Here is a 19946-nt window from a genome sequence, read left to right on the forward strand (position 1 = left end):
GCAAAATTTCGAAGTAATACGAATTTAGTACAGAACCCTCAGTGCGCGAGCCTGATTCGCACTTGGCCAGTTTTTTGCATTGAAAGAAAATCCTCCAACTTTTTATTGAGAAGATCTGAATAGAGAAAATTTTCTGCGTATATTCTCATGTCTTTGAAATCATAATGATCTAGCTTATGCTCAGCTGTGTTGCAATGCGTCGGCGGCAATATTGTACGTTGATGACAATTTGCCAGAAATTCTCACGCAAGTGCCAACAACAATTGTATAGGACACGGCTAAGGCGCTTTTGAAATTTACCAAATGCATACCTATTAATAATCATCACCATTGTCACTAAAATTGATTTATTCTTACTACTTACTAATAATACCTTACTTCAATAAAAATAATATAGGTGCTTAATTGATTAAGCACCCAAATGGACGGAACAATTAATTTTTTTTAGTTTAAAAAAAACATGAAATAATATTTTAATTCATAAATAGGATCGATTTCAATTTCTATACTTACATTACTGTAATTGTGTTAAAACAATTTGGCAGAAGTTTCACTGTTTTCAAAAATTTCTGTAAAAGATAAATCTGAAAGTAAGTACCTAGTTTCATATAACACACTGTATAAAAATGTAGAGTTAAGAATCTATAATAAGTGGCAATCGTAAAATCCATAACAAATTAGCGCGTGAAACAGATTGATGAGTCAATAAATCGGTTGTCGGTGCGCGTGTGGGAACCCTTATCTCCCATTACTCGCTCAAGTCAAGTGCTGCACTTGCCACTATCTGTGCGAGCGACAAACCAAATCTGTTACACCAGGCCACTAACACGGGCTCTTATCTGTCGCCTCGTTGAGATTTGAATGTCGTGGTAATGGCGACTTTAGAGTCTAGACTTTTGAAAGGCATTTTTAGGGTTCCGTAGCCGAATGGCAAAAAACGGAACCCATATAGATTCGTCATGTCTGTCTGTCCGTCCGTATGTCACAGCCACTTTTTTCCCGATACTATAAGAGCTATACTGTTGAAACTTAGTAAGTAGATGTATTCTGTGAACCGAATTAAGATTTTTACACAAATAAATTTTGGGGTTCCCCATACTTAGAACTGAAACTCAATTTTTTTTTTCATCAAACCCATACGTGTGGGTATCTATGGATAGGTCTTCAAAAATGATATTGAGGTTTCTTATATTATTTTCTTCTAAACTGAATTGTTTGCGCGAGAGACACTTCCAAAGTTGTAAAATGTGTGTCGTCGAAAGTATTCAGCGCCATCTATGAAAATTATCTTGAACGTTTCCTGGAAACCTCCTCACTAAGCTTGGCCTTCGGCCAACCGGAGAAGACCCTGTCGTTGTCACTAAGCGTATAGCTTGTGCTAGGAGTATAGGTACGACAATAGTGCAACGGGTGGGATATGAACCGGTGACCTTTCGGTTTTCAGTCCGCTCCTTTAACCGTTGAGCTATCGAGACTCTGTAATGTATTTATTAGTTAGTATTACAATTAAAATGCATTAAAACAGAAGGTATAATAATATTGTAGCAACAAGAGACACGAGTTAGTAAATAGATATTATAATTATTTAAACCTGTGCCTACATATAATATTATTTATAAGGAACTAGCTTCCCTGTCGAACTTAGTTCCGCCTAATAGTCGGTTCAAATTTTTTAAATTTTTCTCTCCGTAAGAACCATCGCCGTACTTCAAGGAATATTATAAAAAAAGAATTAGCGAAATCGGTTCAGCTGTTCTCGAGATTTGCGATGAGCAACACATTTAGTGATTCATTTTTATATTAAGTATAGAATTATCATAGCGATGATATGGTTAATTATTCAAATTAACTATAAAAAAGTGTGCACGATTAATAGCAACTGAACTACCTAATTCTTTTTAGGGTACCTCAAAAGGAAAAACGGAACCCTTATAGGATCACTCTGTTTGTCTGTCAAGAAACCTACAGGGTACTTCCCGTTGACCTAGAATCATGAAATTTGGCAGGTAGGTAGATCTTATAGCTGACATTTGGGGAAAAATCTGAAAACCGTGAATTTAGGGTTAGATCACACAAAAAAAAATGAAATTGTGGTCATGAACTAATAATTAGTATTTTCAAGTTTCGAAGTGAGTGACTATATCAAGTGGGGTATCATATGAAAGGTACACCAGTACATTCTAAAACAGATTTTTATTTATTTTTATGCATCATAGTTTTTGAATTATCGTGCAAAATGGCGAAAAATACGACTGTAGTACGGAACCCTCATTGCGCGAGCCTGACTCGCACTTTGCCGGTTTTTTTATTGACTACGACATAATATTATAATGTTTTTAGAAAGTTTACTATACAAGATATAATATGGTCTCGTCATCGGTACCCTATCACTTAGGGTTGTGTTGCGTTGCCGTAAGACTTGACGCTAACATAGGGGTGCTGGTTGCAGTACCTACCTGCGTCAGCAGCATAGGCAGCATAGGCAAGTCATCAAGTTCATCCATACTAATATTATAAATGAGACAGTGTGCCTGTCTGTCTGTCTGCTAGCTTTTCACGGCCCATCCGTTCAACCGACGAAATTTGGTACAGAGATAGCTTGCATCCTGGGGAAGGACATAGGCTACTTTTGATCCCGGAAAATCAGAGAGTTCCCACGGGAATTTTAAAAACCTAAATCCACACGTGCGAAGTCGCGGGCATCAGCATCAGTCTCGCTGTACGGAAAGCGATTAATGACGTCACATGACGTAAACGCCAAATATTTTTTTTGTCGTTTACGGATTGTGACTTCATTATTCACCTCGTTCACCTCCGTACAGCATGACCGTTCATGTTAAAAATAAATAAAAATCAATTTTTTTGAGGAACCGCCGATGCGTTGCCGGCCTTTTAGGAATTTGTTGGTCCGCCCCTTAAATAAACCCATGTTGTAATCTAGTATTTTCTTTAATAGTGAATTTTAGCCCCATAAACTACCGCTTTACAAAAAAATCACTTCATTTTATTACTATAGTCCAAGAGTCAAGACCCTATTGAATAAAAAATATTTTTATTTATCTACATCTACACTTATATATTTTATTTTTTATCTACATCTACACTAATATTATAAAGAGGAAAACTTTGTTTGTTTGTTTGTTTGTTTGTTTGTTTGTTTGTTTGTTTGTTTGTTTGTACTGAATAGGCTCAAAAACTACTGGACCGATTTTAAAAATTCTTTCACCATTCGAAAGCTACATTATCCACGAGTAACATAGGCTATATTTTATTTTGGAAAAAAATAGGGTTCCGTAAGATATTTGGGTTTTTCGGACACAAGGTGTAAAAAATCAACCAGAAAAGTTACTTATTTTGCGTACGCTGCCTAAACTATAAAAGATAGAACCATAAAATGTTCTAATTAATTGTAGATCTTATAAATATCTACAAAAAAGTCCGCGACACACTATACCCATCTATGTCGAGTGAGGCACAGCAACCATTTTTTTATTTAAAAATCTTGAATTTTTTTTGGACTACATTTAAACGCGTTTATTTTACTCATGCTATTAATCCTTATCAAAATAAATGATTTCATCACTAAGAACAGTTTATGGAGATAATATTTGGTCTTTGAATGATTAAAATTGGACGTTTGGTTTTGAAGTTATGGCGAAATTAAAATATTACGATTTCTGCTGCACGGCCCGTTGTCTACACTAATATTATAAAGAGGAAAACTTTGTTTGTTTGTTTGTTTGTTTGTTTGTTTGTTTGTACTGAATAGGCTCAAAAACTACTGGACCGATTTTAAAAATTCTTTCACCATTCGAAAGCTACATTATCCACGAGTAACATAGGCTATATTTTATTTTGGAAAAAAATAGGGTTCCGTAAGATATTTGGGTTTTTCGGACACAAGGTGTAAAAAATCAACCAGAAAAGTTACTTATTTTGCGTACGCTGCCTAAACTATAAAAGATAGAACCATAAAATGTTCTAATTAATTGTAGATCTTATAAATATCTACAAAAAAGTCCGCGACACACTATACCCATCTATGTCGAGTGAGGCACAGCAACCATTTTTTTATTTAAAAATCTTGAATTTTTTTGGACTACATTTAAACGCGTTTATTTTACTCATGCTATTAATCCTTATCAAAATAAATGATTTCATCACTAAGAACAGTTTATGGAGATAATATTTGGTCTTTGAATGATTAAAATTGGACGTTTGGTTTTGAAGTTATGGCGAAATTAAAATATTACGATTTCTGCTGCACGGCCCGTTGTATTATTATATAAAGAGGTAATGTCGTTAAGTTTGTTTGTAGGGGGTAATCTTTAGAACTACTGAACCGATTTTAAAAATTCTTTCACCAGTAGAAAGCTACATTATTCCTGAGTGACATAGGCTATACGGGATCTTTAAAAACCTAAATCTACGCGGGCGAAGCCGCGGGGATCAGCTATATTATATAAAGAGATAATTGTCGTTAAGTTTGTTTGTAGGGGGTAATCTTTAGAACTACTGAACCGATTTTAAAAATTCTTTCACCAGTAGAAAGCTACATTATTCCTGAGTGACATAGGCTATACGGGATCTTTAAAAACCTAAATCTACGCGGGCGAAGCCGCGGGGATCAGCTAGTATTATATAAAGAGGTAATGTCGTTAAGTTTGTTTGTAGGGGGTAATCTTTAGAACTACTGAACCGATTTTAAAAATTCTTTCACCAGTAGAAAGCTACATTATTCCTGAGTGACATAGGCTATACGGGATCTTTAAAAACCTAAATCTACGCGGGCGAAGCCGCGGGGATCAGCTAGTTTGTTTATATATTTAAAGATATGTTTATGTAGATATAGTTAAGATATATTTACTTAGAGGTAGAGACAGTGACAGTCTGATAAACAAACAGTGACCAATTATAATATAATTGTCTCTGTGATATCTTATTTGTCCGCTTATCGTCTATTTATAACGACGACGTGATATTTTCTGCTCCCACTTAATCTCATCATAGGTACATAGATGAGTTACCTATCTAGGTATCATACGAAATATTACTTCAAATGGCGTAAAGTTCGCACTTAGGTAGGTTATACTGCGATTAATTGATAACTTTTAAGACTAGATTAAAGATTTTATTAACTACTAGCTTTTGCCCACAACTTCGTTTCCGTATCGAATTTATAACCTATAGACCTATAGATGCTTGGCTGTAATCAGATCTGTTGGCAATTAGAGATGGTGCAGCCTTAGATGGAGCGGGCTTGCCTAGAAGATGCCTATTCACTCTTGAATTGAAGGTACCTGTTGGAACTGGCTGTAAACTAAATTGTTTATATTTAAATATGTTATTATTCTTATTTTTTCTAAGAGTTTTTTGTTTTACATTCGATGACATATTCACTCACTTCAAATATATATCTCAAACAGGACGTCCAAGTTTTTCTTTTTACTGATATTTTTCCTATAAAATCAAAATATCCCAACAGTACCCATATTAAAATTGGAGGAGAAAACATTGCTGGAAGGGCGATTCATATCCTAGCGGTTCGAATAAGAAATGAGGAGTCATTCTATAAGGGTTCCATTTTTCCTTTTGAGGTACGGAACCCTAAAAATCACCAACTAATGAGCAGATCAAAGATCGATCGATACCCGTTACTGGAGGATTCCACGATATAATACTCAGTATATCACCCGGTGATAAACAAACAATCAGAGAAAACATTAATTCGTGATAACAGTGTATTGAACCCGTACCGCGTACAATTAAAAAACTGGTCAAGCACATCTCATAACACGCATCAGACAGGGTTCCGTATTCATGCTAGTAGGTAATTTAACTTAGCATCATACCCTTTACCCTTCACTACCCATATCTTAAATATGTATATAAAAGGAAAAGGTGGCTGACTGACTGACTGACTGACTGATCTATCAACGCACAGCTCAAACTACTGGACAGATCGGGCTGAAATTTCGCATGCAGATAGCTATTATGACGTAGGCATCAGCTAAGAAAGGATTTTTGAAAATTCAACCCCTAAAGTACTGAAATATGGGTTTGAAATTTGTGTATTCCACGCGAAGTCGCGAGCATAGGTTATAAATAAATGCGAGAGTGTAATTGTTTGTTGGTGTGTCATTCAGTCACGTCGCAACGGAGCCACTTTATTTTTTGCATGGGTATAGTTAAAGATCTGGAGAGTGATATACGCTTCTTTTTATCCCGGAAAATCAAAGAGTTATATAGGATTTACAAAAACCTAAAACGATGCGAACGAAGTCGTGGGCATCAGCTAGTGTTAAATAAGTTTAACTGATACTGGCTGCGTATTGCATAAAATAATGTAAAAAGCTTTATTTCAGGGGGGGTCCCATAAGAAATGAGGGGCTTAAAAAATAAAAGTGGGGTTTGAATTCGACGTTATAATTTATAATATGTCAAAAACGGCTACATATTAGAAACTGAAACTTGTGTACAATTTCAGTAATATCCTGTACTTGAAGAACAAATACTAACATTAGATAAATATTCAAAAGAAACGGAATTATTTCATTTTTCATTTTTAATAGTTTTAACATAAGTTCACATTAATGTTAATATATGGCGCTGTTATGGTATAATGGAATTATTGGATACCGCGAGGTCTAAGTTCGGGGCGAACCATTAGTAATATTAGTTAGTAGTGGTTTTATCGGAGGCAAGGGTTCATTCTTGAATAATGGAACCCTAAAAATGGATAAAATGTTACATCACCTTGACATTTCGTGAAAGAGCCAAACGGTTATCAGAGAACTTTCTCTTTTATAAACAACTGATGAATTATTTAAAAAATATTGGGAACACAAAACTGTTTTCATCTAGTAGATACATAATTACTTAGGTACATATAATATTTATTGCGATCAAAAATCTGTTGAACCTTGAAAGTCACAGTAAAGATTGAGAAATTGTAGTTGTGTACAATACGAATCTCTTACAGCTAAACTCACGTGATTAGTAGAAAATGCCCGAATACCAGTGGCGTGCACAGTGTTCGAAGCCAGGATAGGCATTAGTTAGGTAGGCTGTTTACATGCAGGTCATAATGAAAAATATGCATTGAGCTATTACAACTGGGGTAAGCAGTGCATTTATGCCTTTATGACGTGCACGCCACTGCCGACTACTTAGGTACTTACTTTCAAACCCGTCCAGGGTTCTTTTCCAAAAAGGGGATTTTTCGCGGTGTGGAGACTCTATTATCTATTATTCTTAATTTAAAAAACCGGCCAAGTGCGAGTCAGGCTCGCGCAACAAGGGTTTCGTACTAAAGTCCTATTTTTTCGACATTTTGCACGATAATTCAAATACTATGATGCACCTTTCATATGATACCCCACTTGATACCTAGTTATCCATAGTTATCTTACTTCGAAAATTGAAAATAATAATTATTAATTCAATTTCAATTTAATTTTTTTTTTGTGTGATATAACCACAAATTCGCAGTTTTCAGATTTTTCCCCGAATGTCAGCTATAAGACCTACCTACCTGCGAAATTTCATGATTCTATAGGTCAACGGGAAGTACCCTGTAGGTTTCTTGACAGACCGACAAACAGACAGACAACAAAGTGATCCTATAAGGGTTCCGTTTTTCCTTTTGAGATACGGAACCCTAAAAAACCTGCATACCTACTATTTTTCTCGTGATATATACACCTATTGAAAGTAAGCTTTGTCTATAGTTGTGTGATGTGTCAAATCTTTGAATCTGGTTATATTTCAAGATGTCTAACACAATCACTGACAACACGACAACTTTTTCCCGAATTCTGATGCTGATGGCTTTGTACTCACTTATAATAATTAATTGCCTTACTTAATCATTTTTATGCCATACTTTTTTGTGTTGATAAGAAAAAATACAATATTTCGTCTCAAAATATTATGATATCTCAATAGTTTTCACAAGAGAGCTAGGTAAGGTAGGTAAATTGGGAAAAATAAAGTAGGTATTACGTTTCTAAGATGACTCCTGCGGGGATTTTTATTGTTCATTCGAATTCTACAAGTCATAGCAAAACCAAATATTGTGATTAAGTACTTAGTTAGAATTGTACCCGTATTTGACTCACGCCGTTGAGGAAATTGTGCCAGGTTCGATGCCCGGTTATCACTATTCCTGTAAAGTGCTAAATTAAGCAAACATCTAAGTTAGGTACCTACGTACTTAAGTATAACTTTGTTATGTTTTTACTGTGATAACTTTAGTAAGAGGACAATGGCCAAACAGAAAAAAAACAGCATCTATCAAAATATTATTTATTTACATAGTTACTTTCCTACATTAATAAAATGGACCGCACATCGTACAAACGTCTCCATTGTCAAAGAACTGATAATAAATCAAAGGCTTTCGTCACTAGTAGATTACAATTGCGAATCCTCAAGTTCTTTGGACACATTATACTGCGGTTCTGTTCAGCGTCAGAAATATTCGCAAATGAACGGACTGATGACTTCTTTGCAATAATGCGGAAGAAGTCATCATCACTACTGACAAGGCTGCGCTCAACATGCTTAAACACTTTGTTCAAGTGTTGGTGAGGCCACATTTGTAAATGTAAAAAAAATAATTAAACTGTCTTTTTGCCACTAATATAGTAGGTAGTAGTTACTAACATTAGTTTTTAAGGCTTTATTTTTTTTTTTTTTTTTTTTTAATACAATAAAACTTAAAGCTAGCCTTATCTAGTTTTTAAGTGAATCTGTCTACTAACAAATTGAGCCATAGTTGCTTTGAATAAAAAGATTTTATTTTATTTATTTATTTATTACAAGGAAGAGTGGTATCATCGAACACCTCGTGGTACAAGGTCGAGTGGAGGGCACACAACCACGTGGGTGTTTCCCAACTAGGTGGACGGACTAAAACCGCTCCGCAAAAAACACGCCTTTCTCCGTGCGTGCACATAATGCCACCAACAGAAGTCGCTGGAGGGAGATCGCACGAGCAGCAGTGAAGAATTCATATAGCCACGACCACTCTGTCAAGAGTGTACGATTGAGAAGAAGAAGATACCTATAGTGCTCGTAAGACAAGTAAGTAGTACAACATGGTGATTTGGACAGGTCTTTGGGTGAAATTGAGTTTGAGGTAAGTTTGAGTTAAAACGAGACAGATTTATGTGAGAGAAATACATCTGTCTCGTTTTAACTCTGTCTTAAGTCTAAACAAAATCAGAGTGCGCTCTATAGATCTCATAGAAAAGATAAAATATATAAGCCTATATAAGCCCGGCTGCGATCTGTTTTTGTACAATGCGCAATCATTTGCCTCGTGTTAGTCATAAGTTCATAGACAAACTTACATTTTAACGAATTTAGTTTAGGTACCTAGGCACTTTGTTCTTTTAGCAATATGGCCCAGAATTAGTCTTATGACTTTTACGTTACCTGTTGGGTCACCTTTCTTTTTACTTACCTACTTGCAATAAGTTTAATTTATAAGTTATCGCACTTCAGACAAACAATCCCAGCGCGGAACTGATCATCTAAATTAAGTTAAAGAACCCTCGATTTATTACTTAGCTACTAGCTGACCCGGCGAACTTCGTTCCGCCTAACCAGTCGATTAAATTTTTTTAAATGTTTCTCTCCGTAAGAACCATCCTCGTACTTCAAGGAATATTATAAAAAAGAATTAGCGAAAACGGTTCAGTTGTTCTCGAGATTTGCGTTTTGCAACACATTCAGCGATTCATTTTTATACCCATATAGAGAAGAATATATTTATAACCCTACAAATCCTAGACGCGGTTATGTGCTATTAACTTTAATCACAATAATTATTTCGTTACGTTACCAACATTACGTGACATTACTAAATACGTGCTAGACCACGTTATCTTGTCGTATTGACATTTCAATAGGGGAGGTAGGGGACAAGATGGCACACCTCGGTATTTCTTCATATTTTAATAAATCTTGGTAATGCCTATCAGCGCCACTTGCTCCGGTCCGTCTATTTTACGTCTTGGCTTGACACAAATATCTATAACTTCTAGATTACCTACCTAGAAGCCGTAACAAGGCTGCATGGTGGAGATTGCCCGTCTTGGCATAAAAAATTGTTTTTGTTTTTAGTTTCCTTGTTTTGTGTGTAAAAAGACTTTCCATCTTTCTACCTATCTTATCAAAACATGAAAATATTATTTGACAATATTTTTGTCGGTAGGTATGTAAAAAGAATACAAAAATTGTCTTTTACCTAGTATTCTCCTACGAGCCCCGATAGTCCGTTTTTGTACAAAAGGTACAAGATTTGAAAAATAAGATGTCAATTTTCATATTTTTCAAATCTTTTCATAACTTTTCTAAAGTTATAAGTGTGCCATCTTGTTGCCCTCCCTCCCTCTTAGGCTATTTTGTCGTAAAATCATAGAAAAATAGGACTACATTAGGGCTACCTGCGTCACATGTACTAACATGTGACACCTGCCGGTGATGTCGAAGCCTCGACGTTTTCTTAGAAGTTCCCTAACTGAACTTTGATATAGATAACTAGCTTATGCTCGCGACTTCGTCTGCGTGGACTACACTTTCAAACCCCTATTTTATCCCCTTAAGGGTTGAATTTTGAAAAATCCTTTCTTAGCGGATGTCTACGTTATAATAGCTATCTGCATGCCAAATTTCAGCCCGATCCGTCCAGTGGTTTGAGCTGTGCGGTGATAGATCAGTCAGTCAGTCAGTCACCTTTTCCTATAGATTTGGAGAAGTCGTTCACTCTAGTGAAGTTAGCTACGAGTAGAAGCATCAAGCCGTGCCTTTGAATGAAAAGGTAGAGTAGGTAAAGGCAATGTGAATACCTATTGTGTACATTTTGGGAAAAGACTCGCCATAATTATTTGGTTATATGTGTCATCAGCTGTCATGTCTACGGTTTACCATAATAAATCGTATAATGCATAGATTTTAAGTTCTCACGCGCCATTTTAACTTTAAATGGCAACTGCCATGTCAGAAATACGATTTTAGCCCTTATTTTTAACCGACTTCAAAAAAAGGAGGAGGTTCTCAATTCGTCGGAATCTTTTTTTAAAGGTGAAGCGTTCTTTTGACATCACAGTTGACACATAAAGTTAAAATGGCGAGTGAGTTCTCATTTTGTACGGACTCTAGGCACAGAGTTGGTATACATATTATCTACTCATGTGCTATACCTAGACTTTTGTCTTATGTAGATTTGTGTCATGTTTTCATGTAGAGCCAACCTGTACCGTCAACCTGAGGTAGAGTTTGGCAATTTGACTCCATTTATTAGACAGTTTAATAACTTAGAAGTAACTTAGTATCCCTTTCGCTAGCAGTTTAAATGGCCGGATTCATAGTCGGTAAGCACCTAAGCACCTTCTTAACATAACACATTCCCTGCCTACTTATTGTAATTTGCTGCGTGAATGCGTGAAAGTTAGTTTAAGATTTGCAACAAGTTTAACTTGTCTGTAAGACTTTTCTCAGCACTACTTAACTTTAGTGTTAACTTAGCGAAAGTCAGAACTCACGTTTTAAAGGCTTGGGGTTGCTCTGTTTCCTTCGCGACATGTCCTAGCGCCGGGCTCCTTGTCCCCACATGTCACACACAACACTTCACGATAAAATCCTGGCAAACTTCACACTGCAACTGGCACGTCCGACTCGTTCGGCGGTTGGGTCGCGACTGGTTAGAGGCGGGAGGTGCCAATTCGCGAAGGCTGAAGGCTGGCTGGCCCCGCCCACTGTGCAGTGTGCACCCCCCTTGAGCGTAGCCTCTGCGTAGAGGCGTAGCGGCGTAGGCTAGGTTTTAGGAAAATGGTTGAAGGAAACTCAGTTTTTTTCAAATTGACGGTTAAGGTTGACTTTTTAGTTACCGAGTAAACTTTAACTGACTGCTCTTATCTCTCTTCAAATGTCGAATGTTAGCTACTTATCTTATCAGTTACCAATCATGTGATAGGTAGGTATACCTAGGTAGGTACTAATTACTTAATTAAAATATTGTAAGGTTTAAAAGTTTAGAAAACATTTTACTATTAGATAAAATATTTTACTGCCATCCATACCCCTTCCACCTTAGCAGGTTAGCCAGCTTCCATCCCAGACGTACCTATCTTTATTTAGGTACCTAGGTAGCGTTTTACCTACCACAGTAAAAGCTCTAACTTTCATCAATAAAAAAAAACCGATCCAGTGCGAGTCGAACTCGCACACGACATCGTACAAGTAACATTATAAAAAAAAATCATAGCAGCCATTTTGAAATTTTTATTAGATATTTGTTGTTCTAGAGGCAATAGAAATATCTAAATACACATTCTATAAAATTTTTAAGTCTCTACCTATAAGGTACGGTGCATGAGATACAGTAGGTACTTACAGCCCGCTGACGGACAGACGGACGGACAGCGGAGACTTAGATACCTAATAGGGTCTCGTTTGTTGTTGGCACCTTTCGTGTACCTGAGTACGATATCCTAGAATTTAAATTACCCACTTGCTGACATTCAAATTAATAGGTAGGAATAATAAAATAAAAATGTAAGTATTTAAATTCTTATTATCACTAGGTAATACCTATATCTACCTTTACCCTACCTATTGTAGAGATGCTACGATAAAGCTACGACTTATTGTCGTAGCTAGTTTTACCTTGGTTTAAGGTTTTTTGACCCGCACACTTTTTGTTGCACAAGCCACTACAGGTAAGTACGGTATAGGTAGGCACTACCCATGATCAGTGGCGTGCACAGGGTTTGTAGCCAGGCTAGGCATTAGTTAGGTAGGAACCTGTTTACTGGCAGTTCATAATGAAAAATATGCATTGAGCTATTACAACTGGTGTAAGCAGTGCATTTATGCCTCTATGACTCGCACGCCACTGCCCATGATTATCTTCTCTTTGGCTATAGGTAGGTATTCTGGCCAATCTATAGAAGTGCCTATATTAAGGTTTATAAGTATCTGAAAGGAAAATCTGACTGACTGCCTAACTGATCTGTCAACGCACAGCTCAAACTACCTAATATCCATATTGGGCTGTTTGGCATGCAGATAGATATTATGATGTAGACATCTGTTAAGAGAGGATTTTTGAAAATTAAACCCATAAGGAAGTTAAATAGCGGTTTGGAATTTGTATAGTCCGTGCGGACCAAGTCGCGGGCATAAGCAAGTAGGTAGGTACCTAAGTGTGTTTATACCAATGCTAGCAACTGGCAAGCGAGCAGACGTACCGCCGCCGCGCCGCCCATGGACATCTGCAGCACCAAAGGTATTTCCAAGTAGGTAAAGGCATAAAATAATGTGGCTTTCATCCACGTTGGTAGCTCACTATTTTTTCGTAAGCAGCTACGAAATCAGATTACTGGAGAATATTAATGATTCTAGTTCGTAGCTGTTTCGTAACCGGCTACGAAAAAAGTATCATTATTTTTTAAATTAGTTTGTAATCAATCAGAAACGTGAAAAATCAAGAAGGATATAAACTAGATGTTGCCCGTGACTTATTATATCTACCTATACTTATATACCTGTGTTTTTTAAAAATTCCACGTCCGTCTGTCTGTCCATCTGTTTGTCTTTCTGTGAGTGGGCTGTATATGTTCATATCTCATGGACCGTCGAAGGTAGGTAGACAGTTGATATTTTCACAGAGTAGGTAGCTGGTATCTACCTACTTCTATTGCTGCTATAGGTATCAACAAATAATCAAAATTTCAAAATGGCTGCCATGAAAATTAAATAACATATACTATACATAATTAATAACATATATAATAATAGCACATAGTGTTATAATATCTTATACAAATACAAATACAAATTGCTTTATTGCGAATCTGGGTAAACAGTCGAGATGTTACAAAAACAAAAAGGTACAGCCAAATTCTGCCTATTAGCATGCAATATTTATTATAAGGGAAATGTCCCAATACTCGTCGGTTTCTCAATTTAGCTGACTTTGCAGCTTTGCCACGTTGCTGTTAGTGAATTTAGAACAAAACAAATTACATGACAAGAAAGCAGATATTATAATGTATTTATTAAATGTAATTTTGGAATTAATAAGTTTCATTAATGTTATTTAATAATTAAAAAATACAAAAATGAGTGATTTGTACCAGTATCCGTCAGATTTGTCCTAATAATCGTCAATGTGTCCCAGAACTCGTCAATTTTTAACAATAATTTAAACTCTATTACCGTAGACATAAGGTTTATTTTAATTTCATTTTCAAGTTGTGTTTTTTTTTACATGGCCACTCGAGCTGAGAAAATGTGTAAAATATAAATTTAACTAGTCGTTTTAAATGAAAAACTATTGGATTCTGGGATTTCAAGCCATGGCAGGAAATCCGCGCCTCGTCCTTGGCCGTTTACGTTGTCTATGATATATCATCATCATCAACCGATAGACGTCCACTGCTGGACGTAAGTCTTTTGTAGGGACTTCCACACGCCACGGTCTTGCGCCACTTGAATCCAGCGGCTCTTTGCGACTCGTTTGATATCGTCCGTCCACGTAGTGGGGGGTCCACCTACGAGTATTAGGTAGCATTACCTACTATATTGTTCAAGTTGTTTTTAGATATTGTTCAAATAGGAATGATGACTACTAGTCAAATAGGGCTCTTTTTAAAATTGTTTTTCTGTTGCTTGTTATATTTTAATATTTATATTTATGAACCCCAAATTTTCTCGCTCTCTCATTTGAAACTCCACTCAATTCGATAGCAAAAAATACCGAAAGGGCTTCAGGACCTGGATCACTTCCACACGCTGCGGCAGGTTATACAGAAGACTGAAGAATATAATCGGCCACTTTGTTTAATGTTTTTGTGAAAAAGCCTTAGATTCCTTGGAAACATAGGCTGTATTGAGATCGCCATAGAGGTGCCAAATCGACTACTGGCATATTCAAGTGCTGAAGTGCTTGTACGAAAACCGCCACGATGTCAGTCCGCATTGAGGACCAGGCAAGGAGTCGTAACCCCCCCGAAGCCCTTTACCGCTGCTTTAGAAGACTGTTTTAAGTTTCAGGATTGGAACGGTCTTGGCATTAACACTAATGGCGTGTACATCACTCACCTTTGATTTGCCGATGACAATGTATAGTCGTTATTGCAGAGACTTTTTTTTTTTTTTTTTTTTAATAGATATAGCGAGCAAGCGAGCAGGCGGGTCACCTGATGTTAAGTGAATACCGCCGCCCATGAACATTTGCAGCACCAGAGGAAGACCTTAATGCAATGCTCAATGACAGCAGAGCTTCAGAACAGGTGGGCCTAGAAATGGACATGAGTAAGACAAAAATCATGACTAAGGCTCATGGCCTGCCCCACCCAGTAATCATTAAGAGCTCTGCACTCGATATTGTAGACGAGTAGGTATGTATACCTGTTGACATATGGTTTTGAGACATGATTGCTAACTATGAACTTCATAAAAAAGCTCAGAGTCTCTCCATCGCCCAGACCCAATTGCAACGATCGTGCAATTGGGTCGAGATATCGACAAATCAAATTATAAACTAATCGTGGAATGTAGTTGTTATCTACATAATAATATGTCGTTAAACCAAGAAATAAGCTTGAAATCATTAAATCACTTGCTTCAATGATGAAAGTCGTGGTCAAAGGCCGGTCAGGCTTCACAGACTGTGGCGAAACCCGGGTTAACTCGCAACAAGGTGATGCTGTGTGTGTGGTGGGATTGGAAGGGCATTATTCATTATGAGCTGTTATCACCAGGCAGGACCATCGATTCTGAACTCTACTGCGAACAACTGATAAGATTAAAGCAAGAAGTTGAGAGAAAGCGGCTGGAATTAATCAACAGAAGGGGTGTGGTTTTTCATCATGATAACGCTAGACCTCACACATCTTTAGCCACTCAGCAAAAGTTAAGAAAATTTGGCTGGGAGGTGTTAATGCATCCGCCGTATAGTCCTGACCTTGCACCTTCAGATTTCCAGCTGTTTCGGTCTCTTCAGAATTCTTTAGGCAGTGTCAGGTTACAACATCACTAGAGGACTGCCAAAACCACTTGTCGCGGTATTTTGATCAGAAGTCCCAAAATTTCTATAGCAATGGGATCATGTCCCTACCTACAAGATGGCAAAAAGTTATCGAATAAAATGGTACCTACATACTTTAGTTAAATGTAAATAAACTATACTATATTTTTTTTAATTTTCTTAAAAATGCGAATAAACTTTTTCCCCAACCTAATATTAAGATTATTGTAAAGTTATGTTAAAAATACTGATGCCCATTAAAAATGAAATAATTTCGTTTCTTTATAACATATATTTGATTTTAATTTTTGTTGTTCAAGTACACGATATCATAGATTAATTATTGGTCTCGATGCACGATATAACCGAAATTATACACACGTTTCAATTTCTAATATTATGTCACCGTTTTTGACATATAGCGGTGAATTCAATCGCCACTTTAAAACTCCCTATTTCATATGAGAGCCCCGCTGAAATAAAGCTTTTATATTTTTGTATGTGTTTTTGTAATATTCGGCTGAAGGCCGTCAGTTTTCATATTATGTTTAAATTTGAAGTCATTGCGGTCAGTAATTCAGAAGTTATAAGGCTCTGACGGACAGACGGACAAGTTCACAGCAATTTCACTCAAGTAGACTCAGAGACCTCACTTCGCTCGGTCAAATATATACGGGAACAGATAAACATTACACAGCATGCTAAAATTATAAAACTTTAACTTCGTCGTAGTCAGGTTAAAAAATAAAAACATTGCATCTTCAATTTAAAGGTCAATTTAAGTACAGATTAACTGTCCAAAACAGTCACTGTCTGTGTACCGCAACTGAAACTCTTATCACGTTGTAATAAGGTTTAAAATTGAACAGTGTTGGTATTACGTTCATTTTTCTAGTGTGTCCCAGTAACCGTCAAAATAGTATGAATTTTGACGAGTATTGGGTCAAGTAGGGATTTCAAAGTACCAATAGATGTCACATGCGTTAAATCATAAATAATAATAAAATAAACACAGTTTTATAGATTATTTCGTTAGAAAATTAACTTGACTGTTGTATAAAATAATCAGATTTACCAGAGTGGCCAATAGATGTTTCAAAACTTTCTTCGAATACTAGCATGTAGGACTACGATTGAGTGACTAAACCTGGCTAAAAACACAAATTTTGAAAATGCTAACTTTGAATGCGTTTTTCTCCAACGCTATTATAGTTTGGATTAAATGTTTTTATACTAATTTATGGAAAATACTATCACAAATATGTTGCCATAAAAAGTTTTCATTTAGTTTTTGCTAGAAATTAATAACTGACCATTTTTTACAATCTGACGGGTATCGGTACACTGACGACTATACCAGCGTTTCCCTTATACCTAACAACGTGTACGTATAGTTTTGATAAAATTAGCCACATTAAATACTTATAGTCACAAAAGAATAAAAAACAAGATAGTACTTAATAGGTACATCTTGTACTTACGATGGTACGGAACCCTTCGTGTACGAGTCCAACTCCCACTTGACCAGTTTTTAGTAAACTGTCTGTCTGTCTGTATCCAGAGGCGTCTTTACCCATGGTGCAGGGTGTGCGGTGCACACGGGCGCCGGGTCTAAGGGCGCCGAGCGCCCTCTAATCCGACACCTCCAAAGATGCGTCGATGCCGGCGCTCTCAAAGACCCTGGGCTCGTGTTATGGCCGACGCCGTCATTAAAAATTGCACCATTTGCATCCGAATTTCCGTTTGAAAATATAACTGTTAGTATTCCATTTTGATCATGCTCCTACTAGACTAGAGGGCGCCAGGGTACTGGGTCTGTATCAAATAGAAAATTTTGTTCTTCCTGTAGGTAAGTAATTTATATAACAGGTGCAGTAAGTAGGTATACCTACCGTACCTAAACCCGTAGCAAATGAGTAAGTAGACCCGTAAGCAGCCTCTTGGTAGGTATGTTGGAAAAACAAAACGTATGTAGGTACCAGGGGCGTTACGGATATCAGCATCATCATCAGCATCAATTAATGCGGAGTTTTTACGGATGCTGATGAATATTTGCAACAAGTAACAACCTGCAAAGAAAGTGGGTGGGGCCAGAGTGGCGCGTGCTTCGCGCGTTCCTAGTTGATATCTTCGTTCGCTAAGTGACCAATCAAAAAGTGTACAATGGTATCAAACAGGGGTGTTACGGATATTCGCATCCGCATCCGCAAATGCGGAACATTCGCATTAATTCAGACATCCGCATCCGCTGTCAAAATATTGGCATCCGCAACAACCCTGGTAGCAGTGGCGTGCACAGGGTTTGAAGCCAGGGTAGGCATTAGTTACGTAGGAACCTGTTCACTGGCAGGTCTTAATGAAAAATATGCATTGAGCTTACAACTGGGGTAAGCAGTGCATTTATGCCTCTATGACCTGCACGCTACTGCCTGGTAGGTAGCTAAATGACTGGCCCGATTTGGCTAAAATGGAGATAGGTTTAAATTAAACCCTGATAGGTACCATAGGCTACTTTTTATGCCGGAAAATTAAATAGTTCCCACGGGATTTCCAAACACCTAGGTACCTACATCCAAGCTGACGAAGTCGTGCGCATGACCCATCGTCTAGTTTAGAATATTTCACAAGATACGTCATATTATTATCCTTTCATAATATGATACCCCACTTGATATAAGTAGTTATCTTACTTAGAAAATTGAAAATACTCATTATTAGTTCATGACTACAATTTAATTGTTTTGTGTGATTAACCACAAATTCACAGTTTTCAGATTTTTCCCCAAATGTCAGCTATAAGATCTACCTACTTACCTGCCAAATTTCATGAATCTAGGTCAACGGGAAGTACCCTGTTGTAGGCTGTAGGTTTCTTGACAGACCGACAGACAGACAGACAACAAAGTGATCCTATAAGGGTTCCGTTTTTCCTTTTGAGGTACGTAACCCTAAAAAAGGTAATTTAACTTATGCCAACTCGAATCAGCTAGTGAAAATTACTCGAGCACAAGCTCCGTGAGAAAATGATGAAAATTTTGTACTGTAGTGCCATCTAGGGGAAACCTAAAACACTTCTTGAATTACAAGAACACTCTGTGCGATGAAACCTGAAAGCAGCGTGGCGAAAAATTTTATGTGGCAGTCCAAAAGCTCTGCAATAGATGGCGCTAGTAGACTTATTAAGTTAGTTGGGAAAATTCCCTCAAGAATATACATAGCCGGCAAGAAACATGTTGCCAATTTGAGTCAGCTAGCGAAAATAGCGTGCACTACAATCGTGAAAAAATGATGAAAATTTCGTATTGTAGTGCCACCTAAGTGAAACTTAAAACAAAACAACATAATATGTATGAGAGCACTCTGCGCCCTGATAGCAGCGTGGCAGCAAATTTTACGTGTAGGTCCAAAAGCTCCGCGATAGATGGCGCTAGTAGACTTAGTTTGGAAAATTCTCTATAGGTACCTACGTGGCGTAAAAATGTAGAGCTCTTTTCTGAGTACACATTTATTTCAGCTTTTGAGAAGAGTTTGAAGACCGCCCATTAGGTGGACAGACGACATCCGACGAGTCGCAGGAAGCCGCTGGATTCAGGCGGCGCAAGACCGTCGCGTGTGGAAGTCCCTACAAGAGACCTATGTCCAGCGGTGGACGTCTCGGTTGATTATGATGATATTGTTGAATACATATGACTTTTTTGACGGTCCGTCAAGGAAGCCGGTCCAGTAAAAAAAGTCGATCCGTCATTTTACGTTTCACGCCAATGAGTCATCACTATAGCGCTCGCCACGTCATCACCATCGCGTCTTTGTCTCCTACACATCGTGTCTACATAACAGCTATGTATTACGCACACACACGTATTGATGTGTGGTTCAAGTGATAAGCTGTGACGAGGATTATGAC

The 19946-nt window shown here is 37.2% G+C and overlaps 1 protein-coding gene and 1 long non-coding RNA gene across 3 annotated transcripts in view; one reads left to right on the forward strand and one right to left on the reverse strand.

Annotated features, from left to right (window-relative positions):
• The window catches only part of ush (Zinc finger protein ush), a 249280-nt gene extending 237586 nt beyond the window's left edge, over positions 1-11694 (reverse strand). Inside the window, exon 1 of one of the 2 annotated variants that reach the window (XM_034978611.2) lies at positions 11553-11694. In XM_034978611.2, coding sequence (XP_034834502.1) covers positions 11553-11592 — 40 coding nt within the window. In that variant the 5' untranslated portion in view covers positions 11593-11694. The remainder of the gene's footprint in view (positions 1-11552) is intronic. The other variant, XM_069500574.1, reaches the window with a different exon arrangement.
• Positions 1-19946, forward strand: part of LOC138402829 (uncharacterized) — a 230156-nt gene that overhangs the window by 78728 nt on the left and 131482 nt on the right. The gene's annotated exons all lie outside the window — the stretch shown is intronic.

Source organism: Maniola hyperantus, chromosome 1, assembly GCF_902806685.2.
Source record: "Maniola hyperantus chromosome 1, iAphHyp1.2, whole genome shotgun sequence".
NCBI classification, from domain to species: Eukaryota; Metazoa; Arthropoda; class Insecta; order Lepidoptera; family Nymphalidae; genus Maniola; species Maniola hyperantus.